This window comes from Camelus ferus, chromosome 35 (genome assembly GCF_009834535.1).
Source record: "Camelus ferus isolate YT-003-E chromosome 35, BCGSAC_Cfer_1.0, whole genome shotgun sequence".
NCBI classification, from domain to species: Eukaryota; Metazoa; Chordata; class Mammalia; order Artiodactyla; family Camelidae; genus Camelus; species Camelus ferus.
Genome location: NC_045730.1, coordinates 18,523,590 through 18,544,944, shown reverse-complemented (window position 1 = coordinate 18,544,944; position 21,355 = coordinate 18,523,590). Strand labels below are relative to the sequence as shown.

Genomic DNA, 21,355 nt, shown 5'->3' with positions numbered 1-21,355 from the left:
CTGCCAATGGAAACAAGATTTCACTGTTTCTCAGGACTGCAGCAGCCGTCAAGCTGCCATTCTGCACAGAACAACGAATACCTGTCCATGATGTGTGTAGACGGTGTGAGAGTGTAGAGGGCCATGAGAATGTGCTTGAACAAATGAAATTGTGAGGTCTGAGGGCTTCTGGGGCAGTGGGGGTAACTGAAGGGACAGAATACGGTCACCCCTTGGTATCCACAAGGGATTTACTCCCAGGACCCCCCACGGACACCAAAACCTGCAGATGCTCAAGTCCCTCAAATAAAATGGCATATTTGCATATAATCTATGCACACCCTTCCATGCACTTTAAATCATCTCTAGATGACTCAGAATACCTAATGCAATGTAAACGCTATGTAAATAGTTGGTGTGGCAAATTCACGTTTTGCTTTTTTGGAATTTTCTGAAATTAAAAAAATATATATTTAACTGTGATTGGTTGAATCCATGGATGTGGAGCCTGAGATACACAGAGGACTGACGGCATATGCACCACCTCCCACAGAGGAGGGGAGAACGGGCTGTCCCGCTGGCCAGCAAGTGGCCCCCAGGACGGCAGTCTTCCTCCAGGCTGGGGGAGGTGGGGGCAGTCTGGCCTTCGGGGCGCCTTGCTTAGAGTGTGGTTTTACTGAGCAATAACTCAAAGGGTGCTAACCTTTGTACGAAAGACACAAGACAAATCATTCATACTGATCTGTGATTGGTGGGTGGGGGTGTACCTGTATCAGGTGTGGCTGGGAACCAGTGACAGGCTTTCCCATGCCTTGATCGAGAAGCAGAGTGGGGAACCTTTCAGGGGACAAATGATAAGAGATGTGAACGGGAAAGACAGGAATTCCAGCAGAAAGAAGGTCTGATTGGAACAAGACTTTTTAGTAAAGACAGATGAGGCTTTTCCCTCAATCTAAGTAGAAAGGATTCCAAAGGGAAGTAATTGGTGCATTTACAAAGAATGCAATGAGATGGCAATGTTCATTGTATCCATTTGTGATAGACATGACACTCTCAGGTGACACAGCCACTCTATCCCTCAAAGTTCAGCTGGAGCACGTGCAAATCACTGTCTCACAGGGAGAAAAATCACTGAACAAGTACGTCGGATAGGGATACAATTTTTAAGGAAAAATACTGAGATGTAGCTTAAAACGTAACTTTTAGGTGATATGCCAGAAGTACTTCTCAATATGTACATATACTTGCTTAATGATGCCAATAACGTTTTTAAAATTTATTTCATCAGCAGACCTGTAGAGGGTTTATATCAGTGAGAAGGTGAACTGTCTTGAAAGCTACTAAAGATACGTTAAGTTTGGTGTCATAGGCCAGGGCCGTAAATCATTACCTACTAAAGAAAGGATGCGTGAGAGACATGGGAAGAGTTCATTAGCACAAAGGTTACCAACTCAGAAGCTGGCAAACGGGCCTGACTCAGAAGTCAACCAGGATCTGGCCCTTTGTACTGCCAGGGCGCCCCCTGCTGTCCATCCAGGCAGCAGCACACATGAGCTCCCAGAGGCGGGACAGCTCTTCCCCTAGACATTTAGATTAGAAAATCAGAAATTTAGGTAGGATTTTTCCTAGTTAAATTTTTCCTTAATGGTGAAGGGCATGGAGATTTAAATTTCACTCTGTTAAAACAAAAACAAAGCATGCCTTATCTTTCTTTTTTTTTTTAATTTTTAAAAATTGAAGTACAGTCAGTTACAATGTGTCAATTTCTCATGTAACCCATCCTTCTTTTCAATGAATTCTACAGGTAACAACCAGTCACCTGCTCCCTTATTCAGAGGTGTACTCTGAGTACTCTCTTCAGGAGAACACTGGAATATCACAGAAATTTCTAGAGTCCTCACTGTTATGCAGAATCTAGGAATATCAAAAAGGGAGACAGTCCAAAATGGAGGCGAGGGGAGAACCGCGTTTTCTGGGGTGAGAGAATGAAAATCAGGGCACAGCATGCCCCTTGGCTACTCGCTGACACACAGTAACCGATGAGATGGGAAATCTCGGTGCCTGTAGTGGGGCTATTTTCTTCTGCAGCAAGGGCAGTAAACTGGATGTCCTCTCACGGCAAATCCAGAAGAGCTAATGACTCAGTGACAAATAATTGAAAAAACAGGGTACAAAAAAAAGAAAAAAACAAACAAAAAAGAAAAAAAGCACAACTTTTTCATTAGTTGAAAGTTACAAGAAATTTATTCCCTGAGCAAAATCACATAGCACTTGTTAAATAAAAATTCCTGATTCACTCAGGGACAAAGGAAAGCAAACTCATCTACGAAGGGGTAGGAAACTCTCGGACTCTCCAAACCAGTGTGAGAGCAAAGCTACTTCCTGTGACATCATTGTGGACAAGAGCAGTGGTATCTGCGACTATGGGCCCGCCTTCAAATGAATTATGGTTTTTTTAAGATGGAAGAAGAAGAAAGAAACCAAAGTAAAAAGTCATCAGGATAAAAATCCGGGCTAGAAGGTGAAAGACCTGAGCTCTGGTTCGAGCTCTCGCTTGAGTTCTTGTCAGTGAATGTGAGTTTGAAGAATCCGCTTTTGCTGACACCAGGATGGCACTCACACAAAGCAGTTTAATGTGATTATACCGTCAGTGATTTGGTGAAGACAACACTCAAAGGCCACCTCATTCTGGGAGAGTAAATGATCTTCCGTGGTCCTTTAACAATTCCAAGATTAGTCAATAAATTTGTTAGAAAGGATTCTTTCACCCAGCTTTGGGTTAATCACAGCTCAGGGATTTTCCCTTCCTGCCCCTTTTCCCCTGCAGATATGTATCACGAGCCTACAGTGAACAAGGCATTATTTATGAGTGAGGATCCTGAAAGGTTTGAGAAAAGCAAAACCTAGAAAGCAGATGACAATGTAAGTTAACTCTATGTGAATGCAAAAACCTTTATCATGAAGTCAGGAAATTTGCTCAAACAATTGTTTAGAAAATGAAAGTACGTGCATGTAGGTGACAAAGGGACCCCAGACTTCAGCCATTTCCTACAGGATGTGGAGCCCCAAAGCTCTCTGGTGTCTTCCCTAACCATGCGATTCATCAATTTCATAAATCTTTGGACCCTGCTCCAAACCAGTTCCAAGAGCTCAGCTGCATCCGACCATCTGCAGAGAAATCTCGCTTCCCTGGAAGTGGATACATCTTTTAGATCTATTAGAACGTCGCTGGAAGTAGGGCTTCGTAAGCCAGAGAACTCGGGCTCGATGGAAAGAGACCTGGGAGTTTTCCTTAAAAAGAGAAGACAGAAACACCTTCTGCATTGAGAAAAGGCTTATTTGGGTGAACCAATCACCAGATGGCAAGAAAATGGAAATAACTTAAAATCAACTACAGGAAAGGATCAAGATTTGTTAGCAGATCCGCAATTGCTTTGGAAACCAGGGCTCAATTTCCAAATGGCTAAGTTTTAAAATGCGACTCATTGAATTACACGTCTGACATTGACGATGACGCTGTCCCAGAAAGAGGTCTGCAGGAGGAAGACCTCACCAACACTGCCCAGAAGACGTCTGCACAACTTCAGGTGGGTAAAACTAAAAAAGACCATGGCTTGATTTTTTAAAAATTGAGCAATCACATGCCACCCTCCCTTCTCTAGGCAATGGAGTGTGAACACACACACGCGCGCGTACACATGTGCACACACGTGCGCTCTGACCTCGCTTCACCATCCTGCCGGCCACGGTGAACTGCGTGGAATCGTTGGCTGCTCCTTTGCCCCTCGCCTTCCAGGCGTCCTCTCTCACGGTGATGAGGTGCTTCCTCTCTTCAATGGTCATCTGACTCTCTCGACTCTCTGTGACCCGCTGTGTACGGAGCGCCCCGAGGAGAAAACAGGAGAGGGAATGACAGAGATGAACTTTAGCTTGGAGCATCTCAGGAGCTGAACAGCAGGCGGGACGGCTCCTACATTGTCCCCAAATGGCCACAGCTGTTCTCTCCGAAACGTGTTGGTTTCCTTTCTTTTAGCTCAAAATAGCAATCCCCACCCACAACACTGGAACTATAGGTGAAAACTTTGCTTTTCTCCCTCCCTTATTTGTTTGGAGCCCTGGAACACCAGAATGATACTTTGTAATGTGAATGAAAAATATCACCTACATATCAGTAAACACAGGATGCTGCAGACACCAACCATCAGCCGCTACCACTGCCCCAGAACCGTGAGCAGGAGGGAACCCAGGATGGAGACAAGCAGGCTGCCGGCTGACAGATCCTCAGCCTCTGCAGCCACCCCCAACAGTGGAGAAAAAGAATCTCTGAACCTGCCAGCACCTTGATCTTGGACTTCCCACCCTCTGGAACTGTGAGAAATAGATTTCTATTGCTTATATGCTACTTTGTCTGTCTGTCTGTCCATCCATCCATCTATCTATCTGGGAGAGAAGGGTAAAGTGGGAAGCTGGCAGTGGGGGTGGCGGGTGAGGGAAAAGAGGGGGTGGGGGAGGGGTGGGAGGTCTGGTAAAGGGTGTATGGGAGTGTCCTGTTCTATTATGGCAATTTTCTGTAAGTTTTAAATTTTACCAAAATAAAAAACTATCCAAAAATGAAAAAAAGAAAAAGCCCTTTTCCTTAACTTTCCCACCCATGACTGGTGAGATGACCCTAATTCCAAGTAAAAACCTCATAGTTTATAACTGTTATAAACTATGAGATTGACTTGCCAGGAAGACCTCACCAAAAGTCAAAAAAGAGGGTAAGTTTTCTTTTGAAAATGAAGTTTCAGGAGTGAGTTTTAATCAAATCAATATGGTGCTTGGCTCACAGTATTTCAAAAAAACATATAAAGTGCCAAGGAAGTTTTCTTTCAGAAAGATCCAGATCTCACCAGTTCTATGGTGAACTCAGTAACGTGGCTCCAAGGTCCTGGGTGTGGTGGGAGGTGGGAGGTTAACGACTCAGAAAAATTGTGTCCCCGAATCAACAGTTCAACCATCCCCAAGGTGCCCCGACTCTCCTGTAGTTCCTGGGAGAATGTGATGGGTGTGAGCCGCAGGGTGACAGCTGTTCCAGGGCTTAAAGATTCCAGCAGATTTCCAGATCTAGGTGAAGGAGCACTCTTTCCTCCACCTCTAAATGAGAATGTTCAACATACAAGTTTTTGGTACTCCAGCAGTTTCACCTCAACTTTGCTACTTAGTAGGGTTCGTTTAGAGCCTCCCCAATTCCTCCTGTCTGACTTTAAGTGGCTCTGTAATGCGGTAAGGAACAGTTTATTTGTTCACTTTAGAAGTTAATAGAATGTATCCCAAGTTGCTATTCAATTTTCAGAGTCAAACTGTGAAAACAGGGAAGATGGACATCTTTGTCCCTGTAGGTTTTTTTTTTTTCTAGCTTAAAACACTTCACTATTGTTTTATCTGGCTTTTCCTTTCTAAGTTTTTCTTTCCTTATTTAGAGAAGGACACAATACATAGTAAGCACTGTACCATTTTTCAGGTTTAGCTGATGATATTTGGGATTAACCAGCACAGTAAGGGAGCTGGGGCAGAATATGGTATGAATAGAAGTCCTACCCCATCAATCCTTTACTATTTCAAAGACAGATCCCATGAATGTAATGCAGAGATGGTGGGGGCAGGGGGCAGGGGGCAGGACAAGAGAGAGAGACAGAGAGAGAGAAAGGCAGTGAACAGCTGGGAAAAAAGATGAGTCTTAGGGATGGGCAAAGACTGGATAAGACCCAGCGAGAAACTGTGCAAATGATTAATCTGCAAGAATGTTTTCCGTCTACCATACTGTTACTGATGGGTTTGCCTCTGTACACCTGAGCGATCACAGTGCGAATCTCACTAAGCATTTGGCACAGGAGGAGAGAGAAGAGAGAGCAGAACTACTAGGGACTCCTGATAGTGCAGACTTCAGGGTAAAATTCTTCTACAACTGGAGAGCTTTATAGGGAGAAAATACTGTGATCTGGCTTTTACGGCTTTTACATTTTCCCCTTATTCACCCCTAGTTAAACCACATGACAGGAAGAAATCATAATGCTAAGTAACAGAAATAAGGTCCAACGACAAATCAGAACTTTTCAGTTTTCAAAAATGCTGTCATCATTTCGAATTCCGTGCATCGTTAAAAGAAATTTAGCTTTGCCGTCTCCTTAAGTGACTGCAGTCCGTCATCAGCGCCCTTAGCCTCAAGCGGCCTGAACAAAACATGGAAAAAGACCTCAACTAGGCTTAGACCTCAAAATGACCACCATTTACAGAAACTAAGATGAAAGGAAGGGAACGAAGGGAAAGCTGATTCTGAGACAGCTGTGAGGCACGCAAGGAGAAAGAAAACGTGTGTTGAAGCCTGGAAAGAGACATATCGCCCATTTAGACAGAGCTTGTGTGCTTTAAATGCTCCACTTCCCTCTCTGTGCCCCTCTGCGATACTGTTCAATATTGATACCACGACTGTTGGAGGAAAGGAGTGTCCGGGGACCCTGATAAGCTAGTGCCACAGCACTGGTGTATAAACTACTCAACTGGGGAAAGTGTCCACAGGTAAAGATAAAGGATTTTTAGGCCATTTTCATTTTGAAGTGATAAAACATAGATTGCCTCTGGTAAATGTCATTTTCCTTTACATTTAAAAATATATGAAGAGATAGACCATGTTCACTGATTGGAAGATGCAATCTTGTCAAGATGTCAGTTCTTTCCAACTTGATCTACAGATTTGGTGTGATTCTAATCAAAATTCCAGCAAGTTATTTTGTGGATATTGATGAATGGACTCTCAAGTTTATATGGCAGAGCAAAACTCAGATTAGTGAACACAACACTGAAGGGGAAGAAAAAAATCAGAAGACTGACACTCCTCAACTTTAAGACTTATTATAAAGCTACTAAAAAAAGTACCACTACCATCATGACAGTGTCGTACTAGTGAGAAAGCAGATCAATAGGACAGAGAGCCCAGAAATACCCACACAAATATGCTCAAGTAATCTTTGAAAGAAGCAAAGGCAATACAGTGGGGGGAAAAGTCTTTTCAACAAATGGTGCTGAAATGACTGGACATCTCCATGCCAAAAAAAAAAAAAAAAAATCTAGACAGAGACTTTATACCCTTCACAAAATTAACTCAAAATGGCTCATAGACCTAAATGTAAAATGCAAACTGTAAAATTTGCAGATGGTCATATGGAAAAAAATCTAGATGACCCTGGGTTCAGTGATGACTTTTTAGATACAACACTAAAGGTATGAGCCATGAAACAAATAACTGACTTGCTGGAATTCATCGAAATGAACACCTTTTGCTCTGTGAAACACACTGTAAAGAGGATGAGAAGACAAGCCACAGACTGAGAGAAAATAGTTGCAAAAGACATAATCTAATAAAGAACTGCTAACTAAAATATACAAAGAACTCCTAAAACTCAACAAGAAGAGAACACATAACCAATTAAGTAATGGGCAAAAGATCTGAACAGACACCCCCACCAAAGAAGATATGCAGATAGCAAACGAAAAGATGTTCAACATCATATGTCATCAGGAAAATGCAAATTAAAACAACAACAAGATTCTGTACACACCTGTTAGAGGAGCCCAAATCCAAAGCACTGACAACACCAAGTGCCGACGAGGATGTGGAGCAACAGGAACTCTCATTTATCACCAGGAATTATTGTGGGAATGCAAAACGGTCCAGCCACTTTGGAAGACAACTTGCCAGTTTCATACAGGATTAAACATACTCTTAGCACGCGATCCTGCAGTCATGTACCTTGACACCCAAATGAGTTGAAAACTGGTGTCCATACAGAAACCTGCAATGGATGCTTACAGCGGCTTTATTCATAATTGCCAAAGCTTGGAGGCAACCAAGATGTCCTTCAGTAAGCAAACGGATAAATAAACTGGTCCATCCAGACAATGAATATTATTCAGGAGTAAAAAGAAATGAGCTATCAAATCATGAAAAGACATGGAGGAAACTTCGATGCATATTACTAAGTGAAAGAAGCCACTCTGAAAAGTCTATATACTGTGTGATTCCAACTACATGACACTCTGGCAAAGACAAAACTATGGAGACAGTAAAAAGACCAGTGGTTGCCAAAGACTGGGAGGGAGGGAGGAATGAACAGGCAGAGCACAGAGGATTTTCAGGACAGGGAAACCACTCTGTACGATACTATGATGATGGACACATGTCAATATACATTTGTCAAAGTCCAGGGAATGCACAACACCAAGCGTGAACCCGAATATAAACTGTGGACATCGAGGGGTAACGACTTGTCAGCTATAACAAATGTACCACCTCCTGGGGGAGGCTGGGGGTGTGTGTGTGGGAGGTGGAGACAGGAGGGATGTGGGAAATCTCTGCTCTTTCTGCTCAATTTCCCTGTCAACCTAAAACTGCTCAAAAAAATAAAGTCCATAGAAAGTATACTATACGTACACAAATATATGTACTTTATACGTATATACGTATACATAATTTACATTTAAAGACTTCAATAATATACTTTTTCTTTTAAAGTGTAATATTGGTTTATTTAGAAGAAGCAACTCATCCCCCCCCCCCTTAATGATGGAGCAGCAGGTTTGCTGCAGATTTGAGCCTCTTTTTGGGGGTGAACACCAGCTAGCGATGTGGGGCTGGGCTCTCACAGACCTGTGTAATGTCAGAGGAAAGGGGCCAAGGAGAGTGAGGGAAAAGGCCACCTTAGAGAGAGGACACGGGCAGTTCCCATTTGTGAAGAAGCAAGATGAAGCCAGGAGGACCCACACCAGACCCCTCCCTCTGGCTGCAGTCTGTGGATTCCACATCTGACACCATGTGCCTCTCAAACACCTGCACTGTCACCACTAGTCCTAAAGGAATGGTACAGTTGGAGTCGTGGTCCCAGAGGTCCTAAGAGGGGAGGGACTGACCAGGTCCTACAGACATAGGAAGAGGAGAACCTGGGGCTCGTGGTAAAGCGAATGCAGCCATGTTTTATAGCTGTTTGGATTCCAGGGACATTCCAAGGGGAACACAAAATGGTCCCTTATATTTTCTAGCTTTAAACAATCATCATGTATTATTATGCACCAACAGAATTACTCATCCCAGGCCAGGTCTCCCCTCTCGGGTGGGGTTCTGACGGGGTGCAGCGAGGACGGAGGAGGGTAAGGAGGGCTGAGGTTTCTCATGTCAACCTCACCACTGCCGTCAGCTCACGCCAGAACTGCCTCTTCCTCCTTCCACACCCCCACTTCCAAGCCTCCACCACATCCTCCGACTTCATCCAGGTACCCAAGATACTACGGTTACTGAGCTGGGGCGAGGAATACCCCGGGGTTCTTCTTGGGCTCCTGACTCAACTTAGGATGTAAAGCTTGGAGATCAAAGAGGGGAACTTCCGTCTTCAACCACTTCCATGAATGTGAGACTAATTAACACCATCGGGTCTGCCTAGAGGTCTGAGCCAAGGACGCGATGCGGGCGACTGACCCTAAACATGTGAAGACGTGATTACCTTCACACACGCGCGCGTGCGCGCACACACACAGAAATGCAGCAAAGGAGCTCCTTTCCCCAAACGAAACGAGCTCCTCCCTGCTGCTGGGAAATTGCAATGAGGCTCAATATGCGTAAGCGTTTCCTCACCTGATTAATAGATACAAAAGACAGGTGTTTATGGGCGGCAGGAAGAGCAGGAGAATAAGTAGAAGCATAGACAGGTTCCTACAGAGCAAAGCAAGAGGATTAGAGGTGGAAAGAGGAGATTTATCAGAGTGGGGCAGGGAGGGGGACAGACGAAAACAAGGATTTCTCTAACAGAAAGATAACGAACTCATTGCAATTTCAATTCTCTTTCCAAGAGAGCCCTTCCTATTTGTTTATTTCTTTGAGGATGTGAAACTAAATCCCCACACAAGCACCATAAATAGACCCCAGTCAGTTCTGGGCAGTAACTGAGTTCCTGGTGAGATTGCTGCAATTTACAAAAGCTATTCAGTTACAGAAAGGGGGGCCCAGACTTCCATGGACAGTTTTAACTTTGTAACAGAAAACATTCACTTTAAAGCTTTTAAAGTTTTTTTCATTATAGGAGTGAAACCAAGTTTAAGGAAACAGGATAGCTCTCCACTCTGGATAAAGCAGCATCTCGCCTCGGAATAAGAAAACCAGACAGAGAGGAGCCCCAAAGGGAGCTGTCAAGGAGGAGAGCTACACGGGGCGAGGGATGACTCCGGTGTCATCTGGGGGAGACCTACATTAAGAGGCAGGCTTACCCAAAGCAGGTTAGAAATGTCATTATCATCTGAAAATCCTCCTTCTTCCTAAGGTTAAAACAAACAGGAGACATTGCAGAGGCTGGAAGAGTAGGGTTGAGTCAGGGCGTCAACACAGTCATGTCAGAGTTTCTGTGCGGGGTCCCAGGAGATGCATGCACATGCCCACACAGCCGGTGGCACGACCCCCAGGGAAACTCAAGCCCGTCAGTTCAGCTGGACACTCCTCTTTAATCTGGAGAGTAACCCCCTCTTGCCCTGGTTCCTTCTATTCACTTCATTCTCTTGAATTGTGATTTGGAATTTCAACAATAGCAGGCAATCGGGACGTGAGTGCGGCAGTGCACCCTCCTAGGAGTTTCAAGGACTTGTTCTGGGGACATCATAGTTCTTAGCTTGATTCACTGACCGGCTACTGCTACTGAGCCACAGTCGGGTATCAAATCCTAACCTGGGACTCAGACAGAGACTTGGGGTTGGAACAGCAAACTCTATACTCTGTATTTCCTGGAAAAAGTCTGAAACACTGGATGATTATCTTGATGGAAGGACATGGGAGTTGCTGTCTCTGCCTTAATATTGAATAAAGTCAAAATGGGTTGGAGGCGGGGAGGGGAGAGCTCAGTGGCAGGGCATGTGCTTAGCATGCACGAGGTCCTGGGGTCAACCCTCAGGGCCTCTGTTAAAAAATTTTTTTTTAATAAAAAAAATAAAATGGGTTAAAAAACGACTTCTAAAAAAAATAGCAATGAAAACATAAAATTATTTTTAAAAATGGGGCTGGAATTTAAAACACTTATTTGGTGAAAATATATATAACTGCAATTTAGTTGGAACAGAGTCTCCTGCCAAATCCTTTCCTTCAAATTTTCTTTCGTATCATTTCTCTCATTCTTGGGACGGGATGAGTTCCTCTGAAGGAAACTGTCCACGGACCTTGCTGAAGTGCACACATTCCCCGCGGTGAGAGCCGGCCGAATCTACAAACCAACCGGTGGTGCCATCTTTAGAACTAACTACGTACACTACAAAAGCAAGAATGTGTCAGTCAGGTTAGCACTGCCCTAGACTAAGCCAAGAACAGGAGGAAGGGAGGAGGGATGGCCAGGCAGAGAGAAAGAACCCAAACTGCTTGCTGCGGGAAGTGACAGAGCCAGCGAGATAAGCGACCAGCACTCTTATGCCCCAAACCATCGATTCGGACTGTGGGGGGTGACTCTGGAAAGCAAGGCCCTGATGCTAAGTTACACGGTCCTTGAGACATGATTGACTTCTTTAGTGGGGAACGGAAAACTCAAACTTGGTTCCCCAAATCTATTTGTGGGCCAAAAGAATGTCTTCTTACCCTATTGGACCCCAAATAGGATGCCAGTTAGAGCACCAAAAGTTTCCTTTGTTTGTGGACAACCCTTTGATGAAACAAAAATAGTTTTAGATTTTCAAGACATCCTTTTCATTTTTTAAAAAATGTGGCTACGTGACAATCTGTAATCACTTGCGTGGCTCACATGATGTTTTTATGGGATAGCACAGACTCTCACGGGGGACGGGATTTCTATTGTGTCCTGTCCCCATTTCCTGCCTCCTCTGCATCCTCACAGGCTGAAACCATTAGGCCTCTGCTTACCATAGACATACACAAAAGCTTACCATACACAAAAGCTTGTAAAATGTTGGGTAACCACAGATATGTGTCTTTGATGAATTCAGAAATGGTGCAGGAAGTGATGACCTGACTGTAAGTCTGGCTCCCTTCCCTCGGGGGAAAAGATGGAAGGTTCCAGAGCTTGCTCCCCTGGCGTGATCCAGCCCGGGATCTGCCCGCACCACGTGTCGTGAATGCCCGTCCTTGTGCAGAGCAGCATTCCGACACCCAGCAAGCCCTGGCCACGTCTCAAGCACCCCTCAGCTGTCTGAGGACTGTCTTAAGGCAGAACAGGTTCAAGGTGCCTCACTGACCCCATCTGAGCGCAATGAAGAGGTGACTGAAATACACTGGCCGCCCTTGGGAAGACACGAAGCCAAGGGCTTAGCAGAGGCCACGTGAAAACCACGTGACCTCAACAGAACTTGCGACTTCCCAATTCCTGCTACAAAAGCCGAAATAGATCGGCTTATTTTAACTTCAAAGAGCTTACTGTCTTGGGCCAAAGTGAAGTAGGTCACAAGTGGGAGCGGGAAGGGTGAGTTCAATGTTGCCACAAAGTCTGCGGCGTCCAGGAGCCTGAGACGTCGCTCAGGCCAGCGCTTCTGCTGATGGAGGTCCCACCCCAGGGGCAACGCAGTCACCTTCTCCGAGCTCGTGCCTCCTAACGCCAGCCTCGTGTTAAGGCAGTTCTGATCTTATCCGCTGCTCAGAGCCACCCGGTTCTCACAGCCTCAGGTGATCCGTGTCTCCTAAGCGGGGAGTGCACTGTAAGTCCGTCCCACCACTCCCGAGGATCAGTCTGGCTTTGTGCTTCGCACTTTCACTCTTCCCTGCCCACAGGGGATTGCCAGCTGCTGGGGCAGGTTTCTTTGTATCTTTCAAAATGACCAAGCGGTAAGCGCTAAAGTTACTTGTGAACCAATGTCAAGACCCTTTTAAATAAAGTTTATGGGAAATGGGGCTAAATTATTCGAGGGGCCCAGTTTTCTTTCACTTTAGAATTTAACTCTTGAAATCAAAATTTCACACATACACTCTTTCATATCCAAGTATATTTGAGAACTTTACAAACACCTGAGAATTAAATGTCTTCAGTCCTTATCTCTAACGTCATGTATGTCTCAAAAAATAAATTCAAACTGCTGTTCCAATGTAACCTATGACAGTACAGAAGTACCACCCACAAAGTGTCCACACTCCCTCCTCACAGCCCTACGGGCACATCCCCTTTTCATGTAAGTTTCTCAATGCACAGCGGTCACACACATCTCTCTCTTCCGCAGATGCTTACTGAATTGTTTTAGAACTAGAAGGGGCCCAGGGGATCACCTGGTTGGGAGCATTTTTTTTTTTCCTTTTGGTTTGAAGACTTTTGAGCCTAGAAGCAGGCCAGGATGTGTCCTAGCATCCACTCTGCCGCCAGCCAGCAAGTGCATTTGCCACCACGGTCAAGGGGCAGGAAAGTCACCATAGGCTTTGAGAGTGTGCACTAACCAGTCAAAAGCTGGTCATCGTTACATTAGCAATTTAACAACTCATCAATACCCTGGCATCCAAAAGGCTTGCCAGAATTGGTAACAACGTATTACTTAATTTTCTTGAAACCTGTAACATCTTTACTGCACTTCCTCAAAAAAAGGCATACCTGCTCATGGGGAAACATGCCTTCAATTATTAAATAAGTGCTCGCTGACCACAATGATGTCCTTGTCTTGTGTCCTCATGTTTTAAATCTCGGCAGAGGACTGTTAAGCCCATATTTTACATGCAACTTACAAACGGGCAGGGGTCAATTGCAGTTTTTCATTAGAAAGGCTGTTATAACATCGTGACAAGGTTATTATGACATTGTAAAGTCAGACTTCATTAAAAAAGGTTTTAAGTCAAAGTAAAAGTGCACACTTCCAAAGCGAGGAAGTGCTTGCCCAGGCATTTCGCGTGTGGTGCTGTTCCCGGTTCTGCGACATCCCAAGGCTCCACCTGGTGATCAGCTGAAGCCGCTGTGGGACAGACTTTAAGTGGGGACCCTAATGTCAAGGGAGGGCTGACACTTCACCGGGTCGTTCAGCCATGCATGCTTGCCGAGGTCACACACTCCCAAGCGTGGTGTTAGTTACGGTGCTTTGTCCTAGCGGGGGCAACATTACCTTCTTCTTGAGAGACTGTTCCGTCTCCTGGATGCACAGGCCGCTGGTGACCGACGCCTTCCCATACTCCTGCTTTCTGGTCAGTCTGTTTCTCCAGTCTTCCTCTCCACTCTTCTTCAACAGTGCTAACCTACGGGGAGGGCATGCCGACCAAGATGAGATCAGCCCCAACTCTCGCTTGTAACAGAACCACAATTCAGATAAGTCAGAGCCCTTTGGCTAATAAATGACCCCAGCTGCCTAATTTTAACCTTTCTGAGTGTCATTTATTCTGAAGAAAGTATATCTGGAAAAGTAATACAGATCATTATACGACATAGGTTGCATTACATGGATGACTGCATTTTCTCAGGGGGCCCCAAAAGTCTTAAAGTTAGTTGAAATGCAAAGCTGAAATCTGACTTGCCAGATAAAAGAGGCAACATCATTCTACCAAAGAATAACTCTGTTTTTCACTTGCCTTTGGGCTGAGAGCATGAAAGAGATAAAAGTAAACGTCCCCAGAGAAAAATGTCTTCTAGTGACCCCTTCCGGTCATTTGATGACTTAACATTTAACCAAAGCAGGATAGGATTTACTTGCAGAAAACATAGCAGAAATGGGTTTAGAATTTTAAAGCTATAAAACACTGACGGTCTCTGAATATCATCATTTTAATTACAGGTAAAAGCTGATGTTTAAGATTGTTTCTCTTCCTGTATTCTAAGCTCTGTTCTTTTCCTTTGAATGAGCTCGGTCTTTCCAATCTGTCTTCTTAATACAGAAACTTCTCTACAAACCCATTAAAAAAAATTATCACTTCAACTTTCCCCAGGGGAAAGCTATATACCAAAAAAAAAAAAAAAAGAATCTGATTAACTGAAGTTTTTACCTAACCTGCTTTAGTTCAGCTATGGTGTGACTTGATAGAATGCTGCCTGGGTGTTATAATCTGTGAAAGGTTATTCTCGTGGACGTGAGGCTATTTTAGTTAATTACAATGAATGAAGAGGTCCTGGGCATTTAAGTTGGGCAAACACAGGGATGATAAAAGGCTCAAAAAGGATGATCATTGAACTCATTGGAGCTGGTGCCCAAACAACGCAAAGATCAGGGCAAAAAAATGCTTAGACCCCTTTCTCTGGCCGCTGATCCTGGTGGGCTGGGTCTTTTAAACATTCATGAAGGCACATCCATAAGGAGTGTATTTTTCAGCAATGTATCAGTGGTAGTTTGACTGGTTAACTCCTCAGGTGACCTGGTCTCCTCTTCTTATTGGTCATAATGGGAACTGAACTAGACGTTCTCTGAGGGCCCTTCTCCAGAGTGTCCTGACTTCATCAAACATCTGAATTGGAGACGGGATGAAATACATCATAGTCCCCAATAAAAGTTTAGCTAAGCCAATAAGAAAGCAAACTTTGCAGCACTTAAGAATCCACGTACATCTACAAATTCGCACATTGCATCAGAGTGTGCACTTGTCTGTTCATTCACTCAAATAATGGAAAGTCAGGTACGAATAACTCCCCAAGGGGTGACAGTGGCTTCAGACTCTGGACCCATCCCCTTACCAGTCTCTTTCTTTTCCTTCCCTTCTTTTCTGCTCTGTGACAGCACATAAGACCCAAATGTCCATTCTCCAAAACTAGTATCATGCTGCCTCATTTATCTGTGATACTGTGGTTTACAATAAATATATATTTGGTCTTTGTCACCTTTCCTGGCACAGAGCTCCTAAACCTTTTGGAATTTTCTAAATGATGAGAGTGATGAAGGTGTCTTATCTGAACAAGGTGACTTTTGGAAGCACCTAAGGATGGGGGCTGGATGCCAGGGGAATCAACAGGAACTTTCAGTCCCAACCCCTGATCTCCAGGGAGGAGAAGGGAGCTGGAGATTAATCAAATCACTGGGCATTGGTGATTAAACTCAATCATGCCTGTGTAAAGGAACCTCTTAAAAAAAAAAAAACCCAAAGGACACAGTTCAGGGAGTTCTTGGGCTGGTGAACTCGTGGAGATTTGGGGAGACTGGCGCACCTGGAGAGGGCATGAAACCTTCACAGCCCTTCCTCATACTTCACCCTGTTCTTCTCTTCTGTCTGGCTGTTTCTGACTTATATGCTTTTATAGGAAACTTGAGATCTTGTAAGTAAAAGCATTTCTCTGAGTTCTGTGAGCCACTCTTGCAAATTAATTGAATCCGAGGAGAAAGTTGTTGGAACCTGCCATCTATAGCCAGTTGGTAGATCAGAGGCACAAGTACCAACCTGGACTTGTAACTGGTATCTGAAGAACTGTGGAAAGTCCTGTAGGATTGAGCCCTTAACCTGTGGGAGCTGACGCTGTCCCCAAGTAAGACAGCGCCGGAATTAGATGGAGCTGTAGGACACCTGGCTGGTGTCGTCGGAGAATTGCTTGATGGTGGGGGAAAAACTCACACTGAAAATCAGAGTCAGAATCTTACATCTAAGACAGACCCCACTTGGTTTCATTCAGCCCTAAATTCTATAATCTGTGACACTGACAATACTCTGCATGCTGCCAGGGCTAGTTCATGTACTTGGAAACAAATTCTAAGTTCCTTTAAGTGTTTCCATGTGAATGTCAGATTATATAAGGACCATGATTTATCTTTCCTCCAAGTATTCTGAATGAGTCAGTTTCATTCTAACAGGAAAAAAATAATTGAATACAATCAGAGCCTGAAAAGAATTAGTATTTGTTTGCTGCAGGAGAGCTTTCGAAGCATCTAGAAAGTAGACTTTCAAAAAGTAAGTGAGCCAGTGCTTGGACACCCAAAGGAAGAAGTGCTTCCGATCCATCCTCCTGTGAACGGAGACTCGTTCATCTCGTTGATATTCTCCTGACAAACCGGTTTCAGAACCAGCTCTGTCTTTTACCTCACCCTTGACCTAGACTGGTAGTTACTCATTTGGGCTGTCTACCTTTTTAGAATCATATTTGATTCCAAATGATTTGGGGGAAATTTTAAAAATCAAACACAGCCTCGTGAGTGGGGTTTATGAAAAAATAATGGGCTACAGTCTTTAAGAATATTCTCAAAAATCAGCTCCCTGAAGTCTAGAGCAGTGACACCTTCATCTAAATAATCACGTGACTGCCCTGGTGGCTGGCTGCTTGGAGGAATGGAAAACTGACCTAGAAAAAGGCAGAGTGTGGATCTGTAATCATGTTATGGTCCACCTTGTACTCTGCTGACCTGCACAGCAACCTCCAAGAAACCGGACAGCGTTATTCCCAATGAGACAGACAAGGCAGGGTGCACATCCAGGCCAGTGTCATGCACTGTGGTCACGCTGTGTGTCAGTGGGACAGGGAGCTATGAGGCCACCCCGGGCACTTCCTGCCCCCCTCCCAGCGTCCTGGCTTATTTCATTAGTTATCCGTTAGCTGACCAGGAGCACTTTTGCCCTCATGTTTTAGGAATGGCATCGTATTTTTTTTTAAAATAACTTCCCCCACCCTGGGATGGCCTACAAAGAATTCTTCCATTTCAAAAACCTTGCTTCTAGACGTGCTGGCTGGGTCCTCAGCAGGAACTTCCAAAGATAACAGAGTAACCAAAATAGTATGGAAGAAACTGTGCTTCAATTGAGCTCAGATGGTATTGAAACCCAGCCCTGGCCTGCAGAGTGTGACGGAAAACTTAAACATAGCACGTGCTGAAACGTACACGTATTATTCCTGCCCCTTTAGATTTCTGACTTGGTGTTCAACCAGCTGAGGAGGCAGGAGATCTTTCCAAATGCCTTCTCTTCTGCAACCTCAGGACCCTCCTGACTCTCTGCAGACCGCCTTGCGCAGCAGAGGGCGGGGGAGCCAACGTCTGGTCCTGCATGTAATATAAATTACTGCCTATGCAATTCAAACAACTGTCAGCGCTTTTAACACCTGCCAAGTCCAAGTGCTATTTGCAGGGCTCTGATGTTGAAAGCCTGGGCATCTGCTTAGTCTGAGGCTGAGAACCAGTGAGGGGTTGTTCACCCTCAGGCATTATTCACCCCTAGGCCGGGCCCGGGGCCACCACATTGTGTGCCTGCCAGGCCACTGGGGAAATGGTACCCCTCCAGCCACAGCCTACACTTTTCCAACAGGGGTTGCTGGCCCAAGGCGGGTGGTTACAGCTGCACTGATTTGGGGGCCCTGCTTGAGGACAGCAAGTTCTGCAGGCTCACGGCAGTCAGGGCTGGGCCAAATACGGGGCAGGCAAACTGCATTCCCCCAAGTTTCAGTACATTTTTTTTGTTCCTCCTTTAAAAATGTCCCCTCATTTCAGAGAATCCCAGGCATCACACAGATATGGCTGAACAGCACTTAGGATTACGACTTCGACTGGATCTTGGCCTTGGCTGGTTTGTAGGCTGGAGGAATGCACCAAACATCTTTCAAATGATGACAGGTCAAAGATCAGAAAAAGAGGCAGCAAAGGAGAAAGACACCTCTGTCCCTAATTCCTCCATTAAGAAAAAGGCCCTCTAGTGGCTGAAGTCTCCCAGCTGCAAGTAAGAGCCTGGAGTCTGGCTGAGTGGATGGTGGGGCTGGCAGGGAACACGGCTGGACCCCAGCCTGGCCCTTTAAGAGAGGCTGGCTGAGGCATGGCGGCTTCTTCAAAATTCCTGGGAGTTCAAGCACATCCTTAGGCTCTTTTGCCTTTTTTTGTAATCTTCTCCCCCAAAATGAAAGCTCAGATGCTGTTATTTCAATAACTGCGGAAGTGAGATCTAAAAGCTTAATATACTTCTAGAGGTTTTATCCCTAAGTAACAGAAAATGTATTTCATTTACCGGGCTCCTCAAAGAAGCTCCCCACAAGAGACAATTTAAACCTAAATCATGTAGGCAGTTAGGAAACAGTGGTTTTACCAATCCAGTGGGAAAAGCAGATTGCATCCTAAATTTTGGGCCAGTTATGATTCAAACTTGACATTCCAGATGTCAGAAAAGGGGAAAAAAGAAAAGGATCTTTCAGATGTTTCCCTGAGCGTCAAACATGTTCTCCAAGAGGCATGGATGGAGGATTCCCTATAATATCTCAGTTGCTACACTTGTTTAAGACTTAGTTTTTATCTACGGAAGGGGGACAATATTGGCTGTCTGCAGCACTGAGTGAGGAAGTACAGGGGAAATGCTGTGGGCAGTAGAGGACCCTCGGGGACCCTCAGCGTGGAGGGCTTAACAGACTCAAGTCCAGAGCAGGAGGCAGATGGATGACGTCAAGAAGGCGACATCGCATCCCAGGTGGTGGCTGTCAGAAGACATGATGAAAGAAACTGACATAAAGTCCAGTCTCTACTTGTTAAGAATCTAAAACATGGACGTGATATGTGAAACCAGCCACACCAAGAACATGTGAATTGAGAGAATCAGTATTGGAGGAGAGTGGAATCTGCCTAGCACTGCTGTCCAGCTAGGATTTCTGTCCTCTAACCAGTTTCTCCTGGTGAGAACACACAAATTAGATGTTAGAACACTCATCTGAACACAGGATGCACTGCCACATGTACCGAGGGGAAGAGCTAAAGCCCCGCCCCTGGGGTGGGTTCTGTTCACCGGAGTCAAACCTCTCCTTTGGTGAAACGAGGCAGTCAGAGGAATCAGAATGAGGTTTTAAAGTTCAATTTTATATATCTCCTCAAAAAAGCAAAGCCCAAATAAATAAGCAATGAGCATTCTTATTTGAAATAGTCAAGCTTCAGGATTTTATTTTAAAAGAAGGAAGGAATCTGAGCCCCCCTCCCCCACTTAGGGAAAAGCTATGGATGGACTGTAAAAGTATGTAGCTTTTAGCTTTGTGATTTCAGCAAATACAAACACAAGAACTACTGAGTAAGGGGGAAAAGATCTCTGGCAACAGATTGTGTCTTAGCAGAATTAATTACAAACATAGATGCTAAATAAAATGTCCCTCATCCTTTTTTAAACGTATAGTTTAACAGATAAACTGAACAGCTGTGGTTCTGGGCAGACTGAGGTCAGGGGTCCCTTGGATCTGTGAGAAACACTGTCTCCCAACAGTCAGAAGACCTGTGTGTACAGAGTCAGATTTGAACGCCCTTCCAGGATGTTCACAGCAAACTCACACCCATTCTTCACCTCCTCAGACAATCCACGGAGCCCAGGTTAGGAAGTTGTACCTTTATAGCATCTCATGTTTTTTAAAAAAATTAGAATTTTACGGTGGGATCAAAACTGCTTTCAGAAAGATAGAAACTAAAATTCACTAAAAACAGGCAAGTGAACCAAGAACGGCTGCAGGGCGGACAGACACAAAACGTCTTCATTCTGGCCCGAGAGACAGAATATACCCAGAGATGGGGAATCTCTTGAAAAGCCTTTGAGAAAAAGGGAGTAATTAGTATTTTCTGTTGGAATTTTATCCCAGGAATGTTTTCTGATGTATAAAACATCAGAATTTGTGTATAAGTGATATTTATCTTTGATTCCCTTAAATGCTATCTCTTCTTTCTCGTCTAATCAGTTGTCAACAGGTGAGTCTCTGGAGGATGTGGAGAAAAGGGAGCCCTCCTATGCTGTAGGTGGGAAAGTAGGTTGGTACATCTACTATGGAAAATAGTATGAAGTTTCCTTAAAAAACTAAAAATAGAACTACTCTATGACCCAGCAATCCCACTTCTGGGCATATATCCAGAAAAGATGAAAACTCTAACTCAAAAAGATACATACACCCCAATGTTTACAGCAGCACTATTTACAACAGCCAAGATAACGAAGCAACCTAAATGCCCATCGACAGATGATTGGATAAAGCAGATGTGATGTACATATATGTATGGAATGTGTAATGGAATACTACTCAGCCATGAAAAGAATGAAATAATGCCACTTACAGCAACATGGATGGACCTAGAGATTATCATACTAAGTGAAGTAAGTCAGAGAAAGACAAATATATATCATCACTTATATGTGGAACCTTAAAAAGTGGCACAAATGAACTTATTTAGAAAATAGAAACAGACTCACAGACATAGAAAACAAACTTACAGTTACCAAAGGGGAAAGTGAGGGGAGGGATAAATTAGGAGTTTGGGATTAGTAGATACACACCACTGTATATCAAATAAACAACAAAGATTCACTGTATAGCACAGGGAACTATACTCATTATTTTATAATAACCTATCATGGAAAAGAATCTGAAAAAAATATAACTGAATCACTCTGCTGTACACCTGAAACTAACACAGTATTGTAAACCAACTATACTTCAATTTAAAAAAAGTTGGGTCTCTGGGATCAGCCCTCTTTGAGCTGGGTTTCCGT

The 21,355-nt window shown here is 44.3% G+C and overlaps 1 protein-coding gene across 21 annotated transcripts in view; it reads right to left on the bottom strand.

Annotated features, from left to right (window-relative positions):
- The window catches only part of SVIL (supervillin), a 215,277-nt gene that overhangs the window by 29,815 nt on the left and 164,107 nt on the right, over window positions 1-21,355 (bottom strand). For 16 of the 21 annotated variants that reach the window (XM_032473608.1, XM_032473601.1, XM_032473605.1 and 13 more), the window contains 4 exons: window positions 14,068-14,197; window positions 10,273-10,320; window positions 9,644-9,721; window positions 3,702-3,849 (listed from right to left, as the gene is read on the bottom strand). In XM_032473608.1, coding sequence (XP_032329499.1) covers window positions 3,702-3,849; window positions 9,644-9,721; window positions 10,273-10,320; window positions 14,068-14,197 — 404 coding nt within the window. The remainder of the gene's footprint in view (window positions 1-3,701; window positions 3,850-9,643; window positions 9,722-10,272; window positions 10,321-14,067; window positions 14,198-21,355) is intronic. The other 5 variants (XM_032473599.1, XM_032473609.1, XM_032473616.1 and 2 more) reach the window with 2 other exon arrangements.